Genomic DNA, 20,675 nt, shown 5'->3' on the forward strand with positions numbered 1-20,675 from the left:
TTTTATACTTAATACAATCAATAGTACTTCCACCTACAAAAATAATTATCAAGAAACTGAACACACTAATGTTAAATTTCTTATGGGCACCTAATAGACCTAGGATTGCATTAAAGAAACATACTAATAGCTGGTCTCAAGGGGGTATTTCTTTTCCAGACTTTAATTGATATACTATCTCTTCTATTGTAAAAGTTATTACTTTATTAATAGATCAGTCATATGTCACAAAATGGAAAGATTATTGGGAGCTAATTAGTATACACTTCATGAAAATCTCCTTAACACATAAAAATATGATTGTAAATAACTCCATGTTATGGTTACTAAAGGAATTTTGTACTTCACCTATTACACCTAAACATATGGTTTGTTACCCATTAAATATTATTATTAATTATCGTAACTTTATATTCATGCACTCTAAGTATAGGGAATGGAATTTTATTGTATTTCCTATAATGTATACTCAGGGTATGCTTTTGTCATCCACTTCTGAAGGAACTAATTTAGCTATAGATAATGATCTAAAGTACTGGTATCAGTTGATATCTGATAATAAAGTTAAAAATCTAGATTTCTTAAAACAAGAATTTGATCTAAGAGAAACTTGCTGGTTAGAGGTTCAGACCTTTAGACAACATCTCATTAATAAAATAGATTTAATGTCTATAACTGTTAAAGAATCTATTCCAACACTGATTGATTACTTGATATTAAATTTACAACATAAAGTTTCTGATAAAGGTAAACTTTCATACATACATAACGTTATCAGACCAGAAACTTTTTATAGTGTAGATTCATACTGGAATTATTTCACTTCTATTAATGGGGACCCACCAAATCAACAAGATAAACAATATATATTGGAATCTGCTTATAGAACTACGTCTTCCATTGTCTGGAGACTTTATACATGGAAATTTTTATACACCTTTGATGATGAATAAAATAAATAATAAAGATAATCTATGTAAGAGATGTAATGTAGAAATTAATGCTGACTGGGCTCATATGTTTTATGACTGTATAAAATTGAAAGAATACTGGAAGTCATTTAATGAATTTTTGCAGGCTCTTTTTACAGATAATTTCATTATTTCTAAATCTCTTATATTATTCAACACACCTGTACCTCAAAGTGTTAAAAAGGTTAAGCTTCCCTTGTTATGGTCTATTCTAGCAGTGGCTAGGAAAATAATAACTAGAAATTGGATTTCAGATACACCTCCTTCGTTCAATGAATTTAAAAATGTTATGAATATAGTGTGCCATATGGAAATAAACACAATTAGGACTAGAACAAATAGAAAAACATCTTTTTTTATTGTATGGGATAATTTACAAAATTTGTTAAAAAAATTTTAATTTCAATAGCATGGTATTTTAGTTTAATTAATTGATCTGATTGTAGTGGATGTCTTTGTAAATACTTTAGTTATTTTGTTGAATATTATAATAATACCTATTTTTAATTACTTGTATAAAATTGTTATGATATTTATTTTATATGTTAAAACAATAAACCTGTTTTGAAAAAAAAAGAGCTTGAGCACATCAAGCAGAAGAAGAAGAAATAGGCAGCATTTCAAAACAGTTTATGACAGGATTATAGAACAGATATGCAACTGAGGCTGGTATGAAGATAAGGTACACAAGGAAAGCTGATGTAGAATGTAGTACTTTCATAGTAGTACTTTCCTGTATAAATGGCAGTGCACATAGGTTCAGAGGTACTAAGCTAAAAACCACAAGGGCCTTTTAAGCCTAGCCATGCATCCCAAATCTCTGTCAAGTTCTGATACCCTTGATAAGTGTAAGCATGGGCCTGGGAGATGAACCATTTACAGGTTACATGTGTCCATTTGAGACATAGGTGCCACACCAGGGTCTGTAGATGACCCACCTTTGTGCAGAGGGATGACTGTTGCCAGTCTCCATTCATGAGGCACAAAGCCTGTTTGGAGGCTACAGTAAAATAGTAATTCCAGAGGCCCTGATAGGTCATGTTTCATGCAATTTAGAAGGCATCCTGGGATATTGTCTGGGCCTAGTGATGCAGTGTTCTTGGTCTTAGAGACAGCATTAAAGACCTGTTCCCTAATGATAGTAGGTGGAGTTATATTTGATGATATTTCCTGAGAGAAGGTTAAGTTGGAGAGAGGAGTAAAGTGGAGATGAATTTATCAGCCAAGAGATTTGCTATATCTTCTGGCTCAATATAGGTGGCTCCATTTACAGTGAGCTCTGCAAACAATTGTGTATTACCTTTGAGGTTGTGGGCATAGCTAAGGAAAGTTTTGTGGTTGTCCTTGGCCTGGGAGGCCAAACTTACCTCATATTTGGCTTTGGAAAACTTTATTTTTCCTCTGAGTTGTTTGTTTAGTTTGATGAGAGTGCTTTTATCCTGCTGGGTGCTGCACTTTCTAATTTTTGCCATGATTTTCTTCTCCTGTTATAAAGACGATTGATTTTGTGATTCCACCAGGGTAGCTTGTTTTTAGAGTTAGTTCTGTACTTCTTTCTGGTGGGTACAGCTACCTCTATGCAGCTATTAACATACTTGTACAGAGTTTTTGTGAACAGGTCTGCATAGGCAGCAGTGTTCTCAGGGTTTATGGGGGCTTGAAATTTTGTCAGGTTCTCAGTAGCAGGAGGTTACTCTTAGATTAGTTCCTGAATATTCCAGGTTTAGCTGGGGGTCCAGGTTTTATTCTTACTTCAAAGGAGACCATTTTGTGGTCTGACCTTACCAGGAAGGTGTTACAGTCTGGGGTGTGCAGCAGTTTTCCATATAAGTGAGGAACAGATCCACTATGGCTCCACCCCTGGTTGGTATATTGACTATCTGGTCCAGGGAGTTTATGTTTACAAAATTCATGAATCTCTGTGCATGTACATTTAGTGTTATATAAGATTCACACTTAATAGTGGGGTAATTAAAGTCACCCATGAATACGGTATTGGGTTGGATGTTTAGTGTTTCTAATAAGTTTAAATACATGGTATGAGTTTCCTAAGCCATATTGGGGACCTATAGCTTGCAAGGAAGTGGTATTGGATTTTACCTATGGTGATTTGAACATGGAGTAGCTCATGTGCATTGTCCTGTTTGACCAGCCTTGAAGTATATTTATTTTTAATGTAAATGAGACACCTCCACCTTTAGTCCCTGCCTGTGAAGTAGCTGGCCTAAATGTGTGGAAGACATTATAACCTTGCACTGTTAGTGTGCTCTCTGGGGCTTTAAACCATGCCTCAATGACTGCACAGATACCAGCATTCTTTAGAGTAAAGAGAGCTTCTAGGGAGTGGAGTTTTTTGTTTAGACTCCTAGCACTGAGCTATAATACCTTTAGATTTTCTTGGTTTTGATTTGCTATGTCAGAAGTACTTTCAGTTTGTCATTGCCTAAAAAAGGCACTATGGGGAAGACAATGTTTTAGCTAATAGTTGAAAGCCTAGAGGGGAGAGGTGCAGACCATCCTTGGCAAAGCAGCATGGTATAATGACCATCTCCTTCCATTTTGACAAATATTGCACCCCCTTAGAATGACACCAGGAAGTAAACCAATTATTAAAGTCAATCATCTTTTGTTTGTATTGTGGCATCATCCTTGGAGAAGATAAAATGCTGCTCAATGCTAGGTTCATACCAGCCTGAGACACGTATTTCTAGAGCTCCATGATTTCTCTCTTCATATAGTCTAGGAAAGTACGTCTCAGATCATTAACTCCCACATGGACTGTGACTGAGTCATATTGGTAATTGTGATCCAATGACCTGATTGCATGCGTAATGTGGTGGATCCTAGCCCCTGATAAGCAACTTAACTTACGATAAGTAACTTTCTCCTTACTGAGCCTGGTGAGAGGGACATCAGTGTGTCTGATGATGGAGTCTCCAATGACTAGAATGTTGGATTGTGTGGTGACTTGCCATATGGGCTTAGAGGTAGAGGCTCCATGAGATGTAGCTCTTTGTGTTGATGTGGGTGTTGTTTTGAAAGAGCACATTTGGGGCTGCTGATGTATGATAAGGCTTCTCTGTTACTCCTCACCACCAATTATAGGCTCTCTCACTTGGTTGTGAAACAGGCACAGGTTACATTAAGGGAATACATAATTGATGGTGGATTCAAGTGCATTGTTTCTATCTTTATCACCAGCTCTATTACTAATATTCAATACAAACCTTTATAAGCAGAATCTGCAGATTAATCTTGATTTATACTATAAATGGACAGCACTGCTTAATTTTGGTCATAACTTGATGCCTCACCATGTCAAAATATGCATCTCTTCTTCTTACACAATGTACAAATAATTACATTTTGTATGCTGTCTTGTCATTGGCTATAGTCTCTAATTCTACTCTCTCTCCCTTCTTCTCTGCAATCCTCATGTGCTTCCAAACTTCTCTTAGCTATCACATTAACACTCATTGACTACAATAGGAAGGTCCTCAATATTCATGAACTGAATGTCTGGAGCACAGTCTGTAGCAGTCTTTGTCTAATCTTCCATCTTTTCTGACCCACTGTGACAATAAGTAATAAAAAGTCAAGGAGAACCACTTTAGACAGTATGACATAGGAGTAAACCCATAAATAAAGGTTGTATTACTGCTGTTATTCCAAAACCAGCTTTCTAGTTGTGATGCTGTGCTAAGCCAATGACTATATTTTTCTTCATTTGACTTTGTTCATCAATCTAGTGATGTTTTTTCATTATTTATTTTTTTGGAGCATGCACCATATTAATGTGTGTAACACATACGCACAATATTACTAGTCAAATTAACATTTTATACTTTAACCAGTTATTGCCTTTCTTTGATTGTATTAGTAGGTCATGGTTGAAACAAGTCCTTTAGGGATCAGTCCTCTTGCCTAGACACAACAAAAAATAATAACAGAAAAAAAACAAAATATCAGATAAAATTAAAATCTATACAGGCCTTGAGGATTCCACATAAAACCCCTGCAGCATTTGATGATATTGTTAACTTGAAACAAAAAATATTCATTTAACAGAACACTTTTATTTTCTTTCCCATTAAAACAACAAAATCTTATGCATTAATTACACTTCAAAAATTAGAAGTTGGGGGCATGGCCAAGATGTCCACAAGGTAGCAGCATGTTCTACTAGCTCTGTCTTTCAAATTCATTCCTGACATGAATTTTAATTCCTGTTTATCCTAAAACTGGATTTTTATCCTAAACAATTTTTTTAAACAATATATTAGGATAATTTTTTAAAAAAAATTTTGCTTAAATATTAAATTTTCCTGTCAAAAAATCTACTAGAAATCTTCAGTAACAGAACAACATGAGCCATAACAAATCTTCTCAACAAGAATCATTTAAAAAAGAACTTCAATCGTTAATATCTAATATACAAGAACTCTCTTCAAAACTAGACAAAATGGATATGAAAATAATATGAAAATAGATAATTTTAAGGAGAAATGTACGCAGCAAATGGACATCATACATGAAGACCCTACACAACAGAAGAAACAGATATCAGGTATAGAAACTGCTCTGAATGCCATTGATACCAGAACAAAGGAGAATGAGCATAATGTTGAATTTCTATTGAAACAAAATACATTTCTTCAATTAAAAGTAGATGATCTTGAGAATAGATCTTGAAAAAGTAATATAAGAATATTTGGCTTACCCGAAGGTATTGAAGGATCAGATATGGTGAAATTTCTATCTTCTTGGTTGCCTCAAATTTTGGAATTACCAGAGGCTCTCTCATATGGTCTCAAAAGGGCACATAGATCCTTGGCAATGTCTAAAAATAACAAGTCCAATTTTACTAGATCTGTAATTGTGAAATTTCTTTCTTCACATGACAAAGAACTGGTATTAAAAACAGCTTGGGCAAAATCACCAATCAAAATAAAAGACAAAATCATTAGATTTGATAATGATTATTCCCTAGCTGTAATCTCTAAAAGAAAATTATTTTTACCTTTACTCAAAGAACTTAAGAAACATCAAATTAAAGCTAGCCTTTTATTTCCAGCAAAACTAAAAATCTTTTTTCAAGATGGTCAAAAAAACCTTTGAAGACTTGGATACTGCAATTTTATTTATTAAAAACAATAAAATAATAGAAAGAATTGAATATATGGAATGGGCTTCAACTAGTCTCAAAAGAAACGCTGAGAGCAACACTTGGAAAACATTTGATTCAAAAAGAAGCTAAAGAAATGACTTATACACATAAGGTTATTTAAACATTTTGGTTCTGGGATACTTAACTTTGGGTGATAATCTTTTTGAATATAAGTTTCTAGTTACAAAGACCCTATAAATCGAGGAAATTAATCTGGATTTACAGGTGAGCTATTTAATTTTGTTTATTGTAACGTGTTGTGGTTTTGTTTTATTATTTTCTCTTTGCCTTTTAATGATATCTTGCTCATAAAAAATAGTTATGGTAATGTAACGTATTTCGTTTGGCTTATTGGTTTTGTACTAATAGTCTATAGTATACATCTAGTGTTCGTTCTGATGATTTGGTCATATTATTCTGTCTGATGCCTATAGAGGGGTTGCCTCTGTGGGTGTTATCTTTGTTTGAAGCCATACTACTTCGTGGATGCTGTGTAGTGCTGGTTAGATATGCTCCGATGCTTGATGTGAGTTGAAAAGGGGTAAGGTGGCATCGTGGAGAATGGCTATATGTGTTTTATTTTCTTTTTTTTGCTGATGATTAGGTGTTGTTGGTTTGGGAATGGTTATGTACTTTTTTTGGACTTGTTTGTATGTCAGTCCCATGCTGGTTGCTTCTCTGGTTGATGTGTTGGTTGCCTGCCTGTATGCGGATGGTGAAGTGTTCTTTGAGTTCGATAGATAAAGTGGCGTGAAAGGTAGTGTTTTTCGGGAATATGTTGGTATTGAGTTCTTGTGTTTATGCTTGGTAAGGACAGCTGGTTGCTATCTAGGATTTCTTTGTATTTATTGTTTTAATATAGCTGGGAAAAGCTGGGATGGTGACTAATGTGGTGGCTGGTTCTGTTGGTGATAGTTGTGTGCTTTGACTATTTTCATCTGAATGGCTTGCTCGTGGTGTTAAGCTCTCGAGTAGCAGTTGTTTTAAAAAAAATGAAAGAAAAAATCCTTTGAAAAGCATTACCGTTGGTTTCCCGCTTCACATACAAAAAATAGTCATTTGGATTGAGCTCGAGAGGTTCAGTTGTGTTGCAAATGACCCTGCCAGATGATGAGAAGCTCGCTCACATAAATAAACATCCAGCTTTGACATTTGACCTTGGACTCTGTCTATTTACGTAGACTTGGAACTTTGAGACGCTGGCAAAAGATGGGGTAAACAGCTGATTCTCTAATTCGAGACAGTAACAAGATACTTCATTTTTGAATACTTTCTGTTCATGTCATTCTCTTTGCCACTAGGTATATTCTGGTTATGTCATTTACAAAAATACATTGTGAATATAATTCATGAATCATCTTTAAGAATTTAATAAAAAATATTTAGATGTTTTCAAAAACATGTTTTTGATATTTAGGATCCTGTATGCTTGCAGTAGCAGTAAAATGCATAAAATATAACTTAGTTGGCCTCAGTTCGATTAGCTCAGACACAAGAAGACCCGGGTAAGGGATGTAGAAGTAATTGGCTGGTATGTGCTCATTTATCCTGGGGATGTGAAGAATGGTGGTGTCAATTAGTTGGTTACCACCGTACAAGTGATGGCTTGCTTGACACAGGAAAGGACAGGATGAAGAATGTGCTCATATTATCCCTAGCTGGTGATGATAGCTCTTTTTAACTTATATAAAAGAGAATCCATTTTCATTTGAAGGATGTAGAATGTCCTTAACTATGAGATGCTTGTGTCAGCCTTTAGGAAAGGAGGATAGGGCCTTATCAGAAATGCTATCATTGATTGGTCACTAGTAGAGGGCACAAATAATGCCATGGTTCCTTGAATGACAGATCTGCTGGTAAGATGTCATATCCATGCAGGGGATATCCAGTATAGGGAAATAAATGGGTTTAAGACCAATAGAAGGAAAGATGATGGTTGGGAATCATGGAGATAAAAAGTATACAGCAAAAACACATTTTTACAATTTGTGTGACCTTTAACTTTCCACTAATTAACTTTTTGGTGTACGGTTAACTTGTTGTCATTCCACAAACAAACAAACCTAGTTCCTCTCCATTTACTGTTGAAACAGGAGTTAAAGTACAATCACTGCTTGTTTAGGCTGTAAATTGTTTCCTTTTTCTAATCATTTAACTCTTTAATAATTGTCATCACATATTAAGAAACACTTGGATACAATTAAATGGTAGTTTTCTTACTACACTGCTTATAGACTATTACATATCATTTTGGCATGCATTTGTTTCTTATGTATTAAGTCAAAGCATTTTAAATATGTTAAATGATTTATGCATCTGTTAGCAGGTCTTACTTCAGTACTTTATCTCTGATGTTATATATTGAAGAAAAAAAAACACACTAAGTGATCCTACATTCTGTTTAACTACACTTATTTACCTGAAATCTACAGTCTTGTGCAATTGCAATTTATACTGTTTCCCAACTAACTTTATAGATGTTCACTAATGCCACATAATTAAATTATAAGTTTAATATACCACAAGAAAAAGGAAAAACAACTCTTTTAGATACCTTTTTGGTAGTTCTGACATGCAAAAAAATTACACCCAAAGCAGCTTTTAGTGAACATAGTTTGTTCTTTTCTCCTCTATTGACAAATCATAGATTTACATAGGATCATAGGAGGTTACAAAGCTAATAGCCCTTGGGTCCTTATAAGTCTGGTCATGTTTCACTCTTATTTCTTATTAAATAATAGAGATACAGACTATATTTTCATGCAGAAAAGATTAACATTGACTGCTCCTATCTAACAGGACACAGGTGAAACTCCCAGTCTAAATTTACTGTTTCTCATCCAGTTGCCTAAAGTTATGCATATATAGAGTCATTGAGAAGTTCTTTTTGACTTGAATTGAGAATTTCTCCCTGAGGAATGACAACATTCATGAGACATAAATGTTTCTCTGGGGAATTGTATTGAGGACACAGGCTGAGTTGGGATCCCTAAAGTGAGTGAATGTTGCCCCTTGTGACTTATAGATTTGAAGCATTTTTATTAAGGCAGGATCAGAGATTGCTCTGTAGGTAAGGCACAGGTTGCCTCTAAAAAGTTTATACTACAAAGAGTACTGTAACAGTAATTTCAGTTTGTTCATGTATGCCATGCACCTGAATGTCCATATTGAGAGATCTTAAGGATCTCCTCATTTGCTGTAGATGTCTGGTAAGGTACATATCTATGTGAGCATTGTACTCTATTATTGGCATGATGAGAGATGAGTATAGGGGGGGTTATAATTTTTTTTTTCACTTCAGAAGCAATGCTATTACTTATGAGATCTGTAAAGTGAAAGGCCTTCCTTGCCATCCTGGACACAAGATGATCAAAGTAATATTATTTTGACTTTATTTTATATGCAACGTTTAATTTACAGCATGGCTTATGAATATATATAAATGTATGGAGGTTGAACATTAGAATATTAACTATGGTTATGTTGCTCCAATTGTTTCCTTTAGATGTTTCACATATTTGATCTTGATTTTTTTTGGTAGAAGTTTTTCAGATTCATCAAATGACTATAAATAATATGAGCAACAGGGATTTTAGAATTTTCCTAACAACATGTCTAACTGCCGAATACCATGCTTTTTCGTATCCATTTCTTGTTTTATCTTGTTAGTATAAAGTGTTCACATGAATTAATGTAAAAATGTTTAATTACTACAAGACGCTGATATGTTGCTAGTACTCAGAAAATGTATAGAACATGATAATCTAGCTGGGTTGTTTATGATTCATAGTTCGATTAAATTCACAAATGTTTTTTTTACACCTGCTTATTGTGATAGCAACATTTCACATATTAATAGTAGTATTGCTACAGTTTGGAATTTTTACCTGAAGATAACTTTATTTTTTAGACAGTAGCTGGTTTAATGTTGCTACTAGATTATGGGTTAATTTAGGTTATACTATGTCACCTAGATTGGGAGTTTTAAACTCCAGAAGGGGGTTGGATTGTAAATATTGTTTTACTAATCAGTTATGGTATTATTTGTTTGAAAGTTTATTGTTGTTCACCACTAATTTGAATAGTAAGTTCATTCGAAGAGATCTGAAGATGATTATTTCTATTCCAACTGGGAAATCTCATACTAAATTACTAGAAAGTAATATAATATTAACACCTGATCGTCAATTCTGATTTATTTTGTTTAATCTTAAATGACAGCTATAAAAAGTCTTTCCATTAACATTAATGGCTTAAATAATCCAGGTAAAAAAGGTAATTTATTTAGATACCTTAAACTTCATAAATCTCAACTAATATTTTTGCAAGAGATTCACCTACTCTCGGAGGATTTATCTAAGCTAAATAATAAATCTTATTCTGTTTTAGTAAGCTCTGAACATCTTCAAAAAAAGAGAGGAGTAGCCATCTTGTGGAATAACTCACTACCATTACCTAAAATAACAGATAACTATAAAGACTATAAAGGAATGTTTTGTGCTATAACTTTGGAACTAAATAAAAAAATGTATACATTATTTAATATATATTGGATTCCAGGTATAGGTACTAACACAGTTAAACAACATTTAGATCAGATTGTGCAATTTACAAAAGGAAAATCAATAATAGCAGGGGACTTTAATTGTATATTAGATCATAAAGATTCTTCTAATAAAGGTAAAAGGAAGATCTCATCGTCAGCTAAGAAATTAACAGATTTTATTGAAATATTTCTTTTAAAAGATATTAATCATTTTATGACTCCAAATTCATTATTTTATACTTTTTATTCCCACAGACATAATACATATTCTAGAACTGATAGAGTTTTGGTTTCCAATGACCTATTAGATTTTCTAAGTAATACAAACGTAATAACATGCCCTATTTCTGACCATAATGCTATTATTTTTGATTTCGATATCAACAATATCTCTACTATTCAAATCAAAAGAATACCAGTTTATATTACAACATTAAAAGAATTTAAAGAATTCATTATAATTGAAATTCAAAATTTTTACAACTGAATAATTCAAATGACATATCAAAAATTATGGGATGCTTTAAAAGCATATCTATACGGAAAAATTATGAGCTGGTATTATAATAAAAAGAAATTATGGGATAAAGAACTTTGTGATATACAATATAAAATAGATAATCTAAAGCTCAATTAGAAAGTAGATACAGATACTATTGATAAACAAATGGAAATAAACTCTTTAAATAATAAATATATTGAAATATTAAACCATAAATCAAAAATAATTGCAGAAAAAATATAAATTAATTAATTATTCAAATAACCCAAAATCTTTAAAGTTATTGGCTAATAAAACTAAAAGATTAAATAAAATTAATCATATCAAAGAAATATTCTCTCCTCAAAAAAAAAAAAAAAGATGGTAACTAATCTTCGCAACATTCTATCGGAATTTAGAAATTTCTTTAACAATATCAACCAAAATTCTAATACAATAGATCCTAAAGAAGATATAAAAACCTTTGTTAGCAAATATACTAATAATAGACTATCTACTGAACAGAAAGATATTATAGACAAATCCATTTCCTTTAAAGATATTTAAACACAATTTAACAAATGAAAACAAAATAAAGCCCCAGGAAATTATGGCATCATTCCAGAAATGTATAAAATATTTCCTAATATGGCACTAAAATTACTTCAAGAAGTCTTTAACCTCGCACAAAACTTTATCAAAACCCCTCCTTCTTGGAAACACACTTTTATTTCTCCCATATTAAAACCAAACAAAGATCCAACCAAATGTTCCTCATATAGACCCATTTCGTTACTCAATGTAGATTACAAAATGTTCATGTCTATTTATGCTGATAGATTATAAAAAATGTTGCCTAATTTGATTGACGATGATCAAACAGGATTCATAGTGAATAGGAATTCATATGATAACATAAAAATAACTTTAATTTTATTGAAACAGTTAAACAATTAAATAAAAATTTGACTTTAACCAAATATAAACAAAGTAATTGTAGAAAACTCATCAAAAAATGCAAATGAGAGTCCAGGTACCTCAAAAATTAACATTCTTCTTTATTATGAACACAGAAGCAAACAGAATATAAGCGTTTTCGTCTTGAGCACAAGACTTCCTCAGATACCCCCTACATGTGTTTCCTTTAATTTATATCTAAACCCATTTGCCATCAATTAAAATTTAAAAGGGAAATGCTGATAGCTTATTCTTTCATTCAGCAAAAAATATAAAAAATATGTAAAAAATATAAAAAATATATGTTTAAAAAATGCATTTTAACTATTAATGTTAATACTTTCTATACCTATAAAAACAACACTGTACTAACTATAATGCTAAAACATTTCATAAAAAACTTATTTTTCATATGTTTGTTATGTAATCAATGTATGCAGTTGTTTATTTATTTCCTTCAATGTTGAAAATAAACAATACTTCGTCATGTTACCTGATTTATACTTGTGAAGCTTTTAAAATTAATACAGGTTTTACAGAAATGTATTCGTTCAAGCCAGGAAATATGTTTGACTTTAACCTGAGTTGCCATTTTAGTTCTTTGTTTAAAAGAATGTTTTTGGGTCACTGTCCCTTAGGTTACTTCTAACAACATCTATTATACCAAATCTGTATCCATTACAAGAGGTGCAGTTGATAGAATGCTTATATAGAGCACTAGTCTCTTTCTTGGTCTTTATATCATAGCTATATTCATACTTCCTATCTTTGAGTGCCCTCTCCATTTTTCCTATGTAAAACGTAGGGCACCCATTGCAAATAGCCAGATATACTAGCATTTTGGTATTGCAATTACCTTTGCAAAATCTGACTATACTCCCAAGCCCATTTTGCAAATGTATAATATTTTCCCTAAAGATGTTTGAACATTGCCTACTGCTACCACAAGGGAGGGTAGCCTTTTCAACATACTTATTTTGAGGTTCAGATGACTCAAATATTATTTTGAAGTTCATCCCTGTCCTGAAAGAAAAAGAGGGTGCTTGACCAACCATTTCGTATAATTCTTTATTCACCTTAAGCATACTCCAGTTAGCTTGAATAGTATGCATAAATGGTCTAGAAAAAACATTGTATTCTATAACGCAAGCTCTCTGATACTTGTTTACCTTTTGAATCTTAGATTTGTTTTTATTATTGTTGTTGCTACTGTTTTCCTTACCTTCCAAGGGCTTCCCTGAAATGACTTGTACCTGTTACCCCAACCTCTGGAAACTTCCTCCAGCACTTCAGTAATTAGTACATTGGGATACCCCCTTTCTAAAAACATGGATTTCAAATTCTTAAATTCATAATCTAGATCATTTTTATCGAACGTCATATGAGCAACATGTACTGCTTGCCCTTTAATTAAACTCCTTTTCATAAACAAGGGGTGGTTGCTGGTGTAATGTAAATAGCTATTACACCAGGTGGTTTTTCTGTATATTTTTGACCGAAAGCCATCCTTAGTTTGTTGTATCTATTCTCCCATTCAAGCATGACTAAATTCACATAAACTGGGGCGCAGGCTGCCCCCATTGCCCCCATTGCTACCCCACTAGTCTGCTGATAATATTCACCTTGGAAATTAATAAAATTGTTGTCAAGCACTACCTCCATTAATTCCAAAATTAGTTGAATTTTGTCATAAGACAAGGTGGAAAAATTATATACACTATCACACTATACACACTATCACTAAAATACTTGTGTCCCTCCAACCTGGGTATGCTAGTAAACAAATCACTGACATAAATAGTAAGAAAACTCAAATTACCCTTCCAAATTTCGTGTGTTAACTTACTCAAAAATTCCCAGGAATCTTTGATTAAGTGATCAGTGTTAATGACTATCTCTTTAGTCCAGTAGTCTAGAAATACCGCTATAGGGTGTGTTTTGGAGCCCTTTGCGGACACAGTCAGTCTGAATGGAGGTTCCTTTATATTTTTGTGTATTTTTGGCACCTTGAATATGCTTGGAAATTTGGGGTTGCATTGCTTCAGAAAATACAAGGTCTTTCCAGTAATTTTATTTTCTAATGCATATTCTTCCAACAATGAATCAATCCTCCCATACGCTATGTTAATCTCATTAAGGGATACTGCCGAATAAGTTTTGGCGTCCAACAAAATATCTGTAATAGCATTGTTGTATTTTTCCGTACCATACAAAACAACGCCCCCTCCCTTATCAGGTTTCATAATACGTACATTATTTTCATTCCTTAATTCATTAAGCAGTGTTCTTTCTACCTTGTCTAAATTAGATGGTCCCCTGTTGTTTTTATTCCTGGCAAATGCTTCATATAATTCATTAGTCACATGTTTTTCAAAGGTCGTGAGTACTGGATGAAGGAGGGGATTTATAGTACTTCCCCTGTTGGGACCTGTTTTACTTTCAGGGTCTGATTCAATACCGTTTTTACACACCATTTCTAAATTAAGCATTCTAAAATACAACTTCAGATCATCTAAGGCATTAGCTATGTCTCCATAACTAGTAGACACAAATTGAAACCCTTTGGACAATAGCAAGAAATGTTCTTTTCTCAAAATAGTTGTAGTGTAATTGTATATCTTAAATCCATTGTACTCAGCCACAATTCCATCTACATCAGCCTCATAAATTACTTCACTTTCGTTCCTACCCTTGTCCAATCCTGCTTCTCTGAGTGTGGTGTCTGTGGATAGTTCTGACCTGAATCCATGTTGTATCTGCTCTTGTTGGCCAGTCTCTCCGACCTTCTTGGTATATAAAAATTTTTTTGCTGTTCTGAAAAATAATCTAATTCATCCAAACCTCTGTGTGTCCCATGCCTAGTTCTATTCTCTCTTGTATGTTGAATTGTCCCCCCTTCCCTCAATATGTGGTCATCTCCAGTCCTATTTTTAATATAGTTCTCATTAGTTTTAGGCCCCGGATATTCTTTTTTAACTGCATACTGTTTTTTTTTATCTCTTAATAACTTTTTCTGTTTTTTTAAAAGTATATTGTCAATCCTTTTGTTCACTCTGAGTAAAACTTTTTTGTACAAGTTCTCATATTCAGTAAATAATAAATCTTTTAAAATGTTATTGTTCAACTTCTCTACTTGATTCTTTAATACATCAGTGGTGACCTCATTGTGTTTAATTAATTTTGTAATTAATTTAATTCCACATTCTTCAAAAAAAGCGTGAAATTCATTAATCACCTCACTAGTATAAGAAATACCAAAAGGGTACTTGAACATTCTAAGTCCTTGTGGGACAATACCAAGATTGCAACAGCATTGCAAATACCCATTGTCTATTTGAACACATTTTAGCTTAAAAAGTCTTTTTTCAAACATGAAAATCATGTCCTTAAGTATAGGTATTTCTCCGTTAATGTCCATTGCAGGTAAATTGATATTAGTGTTGATATTAGAATCCCCCATGGAAACAAAGTCAAAGTTTCTAGTAATTGTTTTTGTGTTGTTTTTATAGGTATAGGAAGTATTAACATTAACAGTTAAAATGCATTTTGTAAACATATATTTTTTATATTTTTTACATATTTTTTATATTTTTTGCTGAATGAAAGAATAAGCTATCAGCATTTCCCTTTTAAATTTTAATTGATGGCAAATGGGTTTAGATATAAATTAAAGGAAACACATGTAGGGGGTATCTGAGGAAGTCTTGTGCTCAAGACGAAAGCGCTTATATTCTGTTTGCTCCTATGTTCATAATAAAGAAGATTGTTCGTTTTTGAGGTACCTGGACTCTCGTTTGCATTTTTTTTTAAATTTGACTTTGATTCGTTTAGATATTGATAGTGTATTTGATTCTATTAACTGGAATTATTTATTTATCCTATTAGAAGAACTAATTTTTCTAATAAATTTATAAATCTCATTACTCAGTTATATATAGATAGTCAAACATACATTAAAATTGGCACAAGTATATCACAAAATATACCATTAGTTAAAGGCACTAAACAAGGATGTCCGTTGTCCCCTTTATTATTTACGCTAATTATGGAATCATGGGCAAACCTAATAAGATGGGATAACAATATAACAGGTTATAATTTAAATTCCACTTCATTATATAAAATACAATTGTTTGCTGATGACATTCTTCTCACCTTGGCTAATGAAAATACATCTATTTGAGCCCTCTTTAATAACATAAATCTTTTTCAAAGGAAACCTGGTCTAACTTTTAATAATAATAAAACACAAATTCTCTTAATTGGCCCAAAACAATTTAATTTACATGATGATTATAAAAAATATATAACACAATCCGATCAAATTCTTTATTTAGGCATTTCAATAGCTAAAAATATTAAGGATATCATACAAGTTTACTATAACAATTGTCTTACAATAATTGAAAATTTAACAAAGAATTGGAATAGAATACCTTTCTCTATGGATGAAAGACTCACTATTATTAAAATGATTTTTCTCCCTAAAATTCTTTACATTGCTCAATCCATCTCTTTACCTCCCCTGTACTGGATAATTAAAAAAATAAATGAAATTTTTTTAAAATTTTTATGGTTTTCAAATAAATCTAGAATTGCTTTATCTCACGATATGAAAAACTGGGATAATGGAGTTATAGCATTGCCTAATTTAGAATTGTATTCAATTCCATCTATGGTAAAAGTGATTTCTGTCTTAATCGATGCTAATTATCAAGCTAAATGGAAAAAATTGTTTGAAATATTAATGTTGGATACTATAAAAAATAACTCTCAAAAACTGTTGTTTATAAATAACCCATTAATTTGGGTGCTAAAAGATCAGCTTTTCACCTTTTGTTCCCTAAAATTTAAAAGTAATAATTTAACTCTTTTGTTAAAATCTTTTAGAAATTTTATATTTAAATATAATGTTTATAAAGAATGGTTATTCCTTCTCTTTCCTATAGCCTACTCAACAGGTATTCTTTTTACCTCTTACTCTAATACAATGTGTATCTTTAAACAGAAAAACTTATTCTTTTGGTATCAATTGATGTCAAATAATGTCTTGAAATCAGTTAATTTACTAGATGTTGAATTCAGATTTGAGTCCCTTTATTGGTTGGAGTTACATGAAGAAAGGAATTTTATAGAAAATAGAATTTACTTGATGACCCCTTCAGTTAAGAAAGTTGTACCAAACTTACTACATTACTTGATTTTATCTCTTCAGAATAATTCTCCTTCCACTAATAAACTCTCGCAAATATATTAAGCTATCATATCGGATTTAGATGTCTACTCTGACAGTTACTGGAACTTTTTCTTTTCCAATAATAATTATTTTCCCACAAACAAAGACAAATTCAATATTTTGAAATCATCTAGTATGACTACTTCCTCGTTAAGATGGAGAATATTTTCCTGGAAATATCTAAATAGATCCTTTATTACTCCTCATACATTGAGTAAAATTGGAAAAAAAGATATAAACTGTTGGAGATGTAATAATAAAGTAAATGCTGATTGGTCTTATATGTTCTATGATTGTATCAAATTGAAAAAAATTTGGGATGATATAAATGATTTTATGCAAGCTATTTTTACAGACAACTTTACTTTAACTAAATCCTTAATATTAGTTAATACTCCAGTTCCACCTTGTATTAAGGTTTCTGATCACCCTTTGATTTGGTCTATGCTAGCCATAGCAAGAAAAATTATCACTAGAAATTGGAAATCTAATTCCTCTCCATCTTTACAAGAATTTAAAAAGCTTCTTAGTGAAGTCTCTTGTTTGGAAAAACTAACCATCAGGAATAGAATTTCTAAACATACTTCTTCTCTTCACAGTTAGAATAAAATATATGATTTTTTACAAAAGTAGTTCTATATTATAGTAAATATTTACATATTTATAAATTATTTTAAATGTATTGATCTATGGTGAACATATTATATATAGTTATATATTGTTTATTGTTATGTTATTACTTCGTGTAAAATTCATTTTATTTTATTTTTTTTAAAAAGAAAAAATGACTTAATTTCATTTAACTTTATTGTAAATTACATTTCTCAAATAAAAATGTTTTGAAAAAAAAATTAGAAGTTGCATACATTGTTATTGACTGAGATAGCCAACTTTATTTTGTCACTACATATTCTTGGTGCTATGATAGCTTCTGAAGACTCATTTTAGTTTAAAATTAAATTTTTAACCAATTTTAACCAATATTCAGATTTTCTCATATCTCTATTGTTATGTATGCCTGCTTGCTTGTTAAGACACACCTGGCTTCTTATTGCTTCCTTTCTTTTCTTTTCTAACATTTTACCCAGGATTCCTCACAGCATTATGACTCTACATATTGGAGGGGACAGAGCCATCTGATGAGTGCTTCTTCTTATCCTAGAATGAACATGGAGACTTCATTGGGGGTGTCATCAGCTGAAGAATTACATAGGCCTAAGTATAGCAAGCAAAATCGTCATTCAGATCAGGAAACCCCAGTAAGAAAAGGACTGATGCCTGGTGAAGATGTAAGTATGACACTCACTCACTCTTGCATGCAGAGTTAATTGTAATCTCAGTGAAAGCTGCACTGAAGGACAACATACAGCTATGTATTTGTTTGTATTTGCTGGTTGGGATGGTCTAATGGAGCAAGGTTAACTGTTCGGGGCAGTAAGACTGGTTCTGTGGCAAACTGTAATAAAGGTCCATCTATGACCCAGAATATCCCAGTTGGAATAGCAGCTTAGGTGCTGGAAGAGCCTGGCAGGGGAGAATGGGAAAAAGTCACTTGTACTGTCTCACCCATCATGATGGGAGGGAGATGGTGGTCTTTCTCAGATCAGCCTGCTACTGTATAAGTTGAGGCTTACATGCTACTAGTGAAGACAAGACTTGAGACATGGGCTTGGCAATCCCAGTCTGGTGAGCTTGTGTGTGGGAGCCCGCACATAGGGATAGGGCACAGGGCATCTCTGTGGTGATGCAGTCTTTCACTAGCGGTAAGGGCCATACATATCTGCAGGGACGCCAGTGAGGGTACAACCACTGCCACGAATATGTAGATAATGACTCTCTGACCTGTTAGCACCCTCACTAGGAAAATATCCTGCATGGTAGAATGAATTGTCTGGGGTCATGGGTGGGGGCCTGGTGGTGGGCAGGCAAGGTGGGAAAAAAAAAAAAAAAAAAAATATATATATATATATATATATATATATATATATATATATATATATATATAACTGGTGCAGTCAGGGAAGAAAGGTTCTGGCAAACTAAATAACACAGTGAACATTTGATAATAGCATGGAGTCATGAACATTATATATGAAAAAACACAAATGTACTAAGGCATAAAACTGTATCTTAGTCCAAGAGCAATACAAGTAATATACATTGAGCTGTAGATAATGCAGTGGCACAAAATAATGAATATTATACATGAAACTAAATACAGATGTATTAATATACAAAATCATGACTTAGTTTCAAAATAATGTAAAAATGTACTACTTAAAATTCTGAAATTTTAAGAAACAGACATTCTAGGCAAAATAACAACTTAGATAAGAACACTAAATACAAGCAGCCAATATAATCAAAAATTGAAAGTGCTGAATGCTGGCTTACAAAGCACTTACACTATTCTGATATAGGTTCATAGGTTCATAGGTAGGTACTAGGCTATCTGCCCTAGGGCATTTATAAGCCTAGCTAGAATGTGTTGGCTTTTGCCTCCCTTTTAGATTAGATTCCCGAGCCTCTGTCCAGCAAGGCCATAGAAGTGATCCCAGGAGTAAATTTATAATTTCCCATCCACCCATCAAGATTTCTTTTGAAGAGGGTCAGTGAGGGGCTCTGCCTAACATGGATTGGGATTCTATTCCAGAGCAAAGGGAGCCTCTGGGTGTACGGTATGGTGTACTGCAATAATAGAATTGTAGATGTGGGGAGTAACAGACAGCCTGGAAAAGCCACATAAATCACCATGGTGTTTAATGTTTGATATGTGCCTCTCAGTGATACTGTTTTTTTCAGAGGGTCAATTAAATACAACATCTAGAATCTCCATTAACTGCAGTCTACTAATGACTATAAAATAAGATAATAACTGGTAAGCAATATTGAGAGCAATATAGTTCTGATTGTTTAACAAGCAATATTTTGTGACATCAAATACTGAAAATAAATTAATCAAAAGTAACCAAGAGAAATATTTCCTTTGTTTTACATGGTTGCAGATATTCAGTTCACTAGTTAGTATAGATTCATACACAGTGATATGAACTTGATATTTAACAAATGTTGTTTTGTATACATGATAATGGTATCACTGAGAGGCACATATCAAACTAAATATAATGAAAATTAATATTGTGCTTTATTTACACATTTGCAAAAATAATTGTGTGTAGTATTTTGAAGAAACATACAATAAAAGAGCATGAATTAATTGATATACAGTATTTGTGACATCCAAAAGGGTTGAGTTATAGCCACTTACATGTTAAAAAGATATGTGGATCGAATTTCGGAAGCAACATAAAGCAACC

General features: G+C 32.5%; 1 protein-coding gene across 1 annotated transcript in view; it reads left to right on the plus strand.

Moving 5' to 3' along the window:
- LOC122815068 overlaps positions 1 to 20,675 on the plus strand; it is a 194,020-nt gene that overhangs the window by 36,167 nt on the left and 137,178 nt on the right. The window contains exon 4 of the mRNA XM_044087311.1: positions 18,447 to 18,647. Coding sequence (XP_043943246.1) covers positions 18,447 to 18,647 — 201 coding nt within the window. The remainder of the gene's footprint in view (positions 1 to 18,446; positions 18,648 to 20,675) is intronic.

The sequence above is a fragment of the Protopterus annectens genome, chromosome 11.part0 (genome assembly GCF_019279795.1).
Source record: "Protopterus annectens isolate FY-2018-M chromosome 11.part0, PAN1.0, whole genome shotgun sequence".
In the NCBI taxonomy this organism is placed as follows: domain Eukaryota; kingdom Metazoa; phylum Chordata; order Ceratodontiformes; family Protopteridae; genus Protopterus; species Protopterus annectens.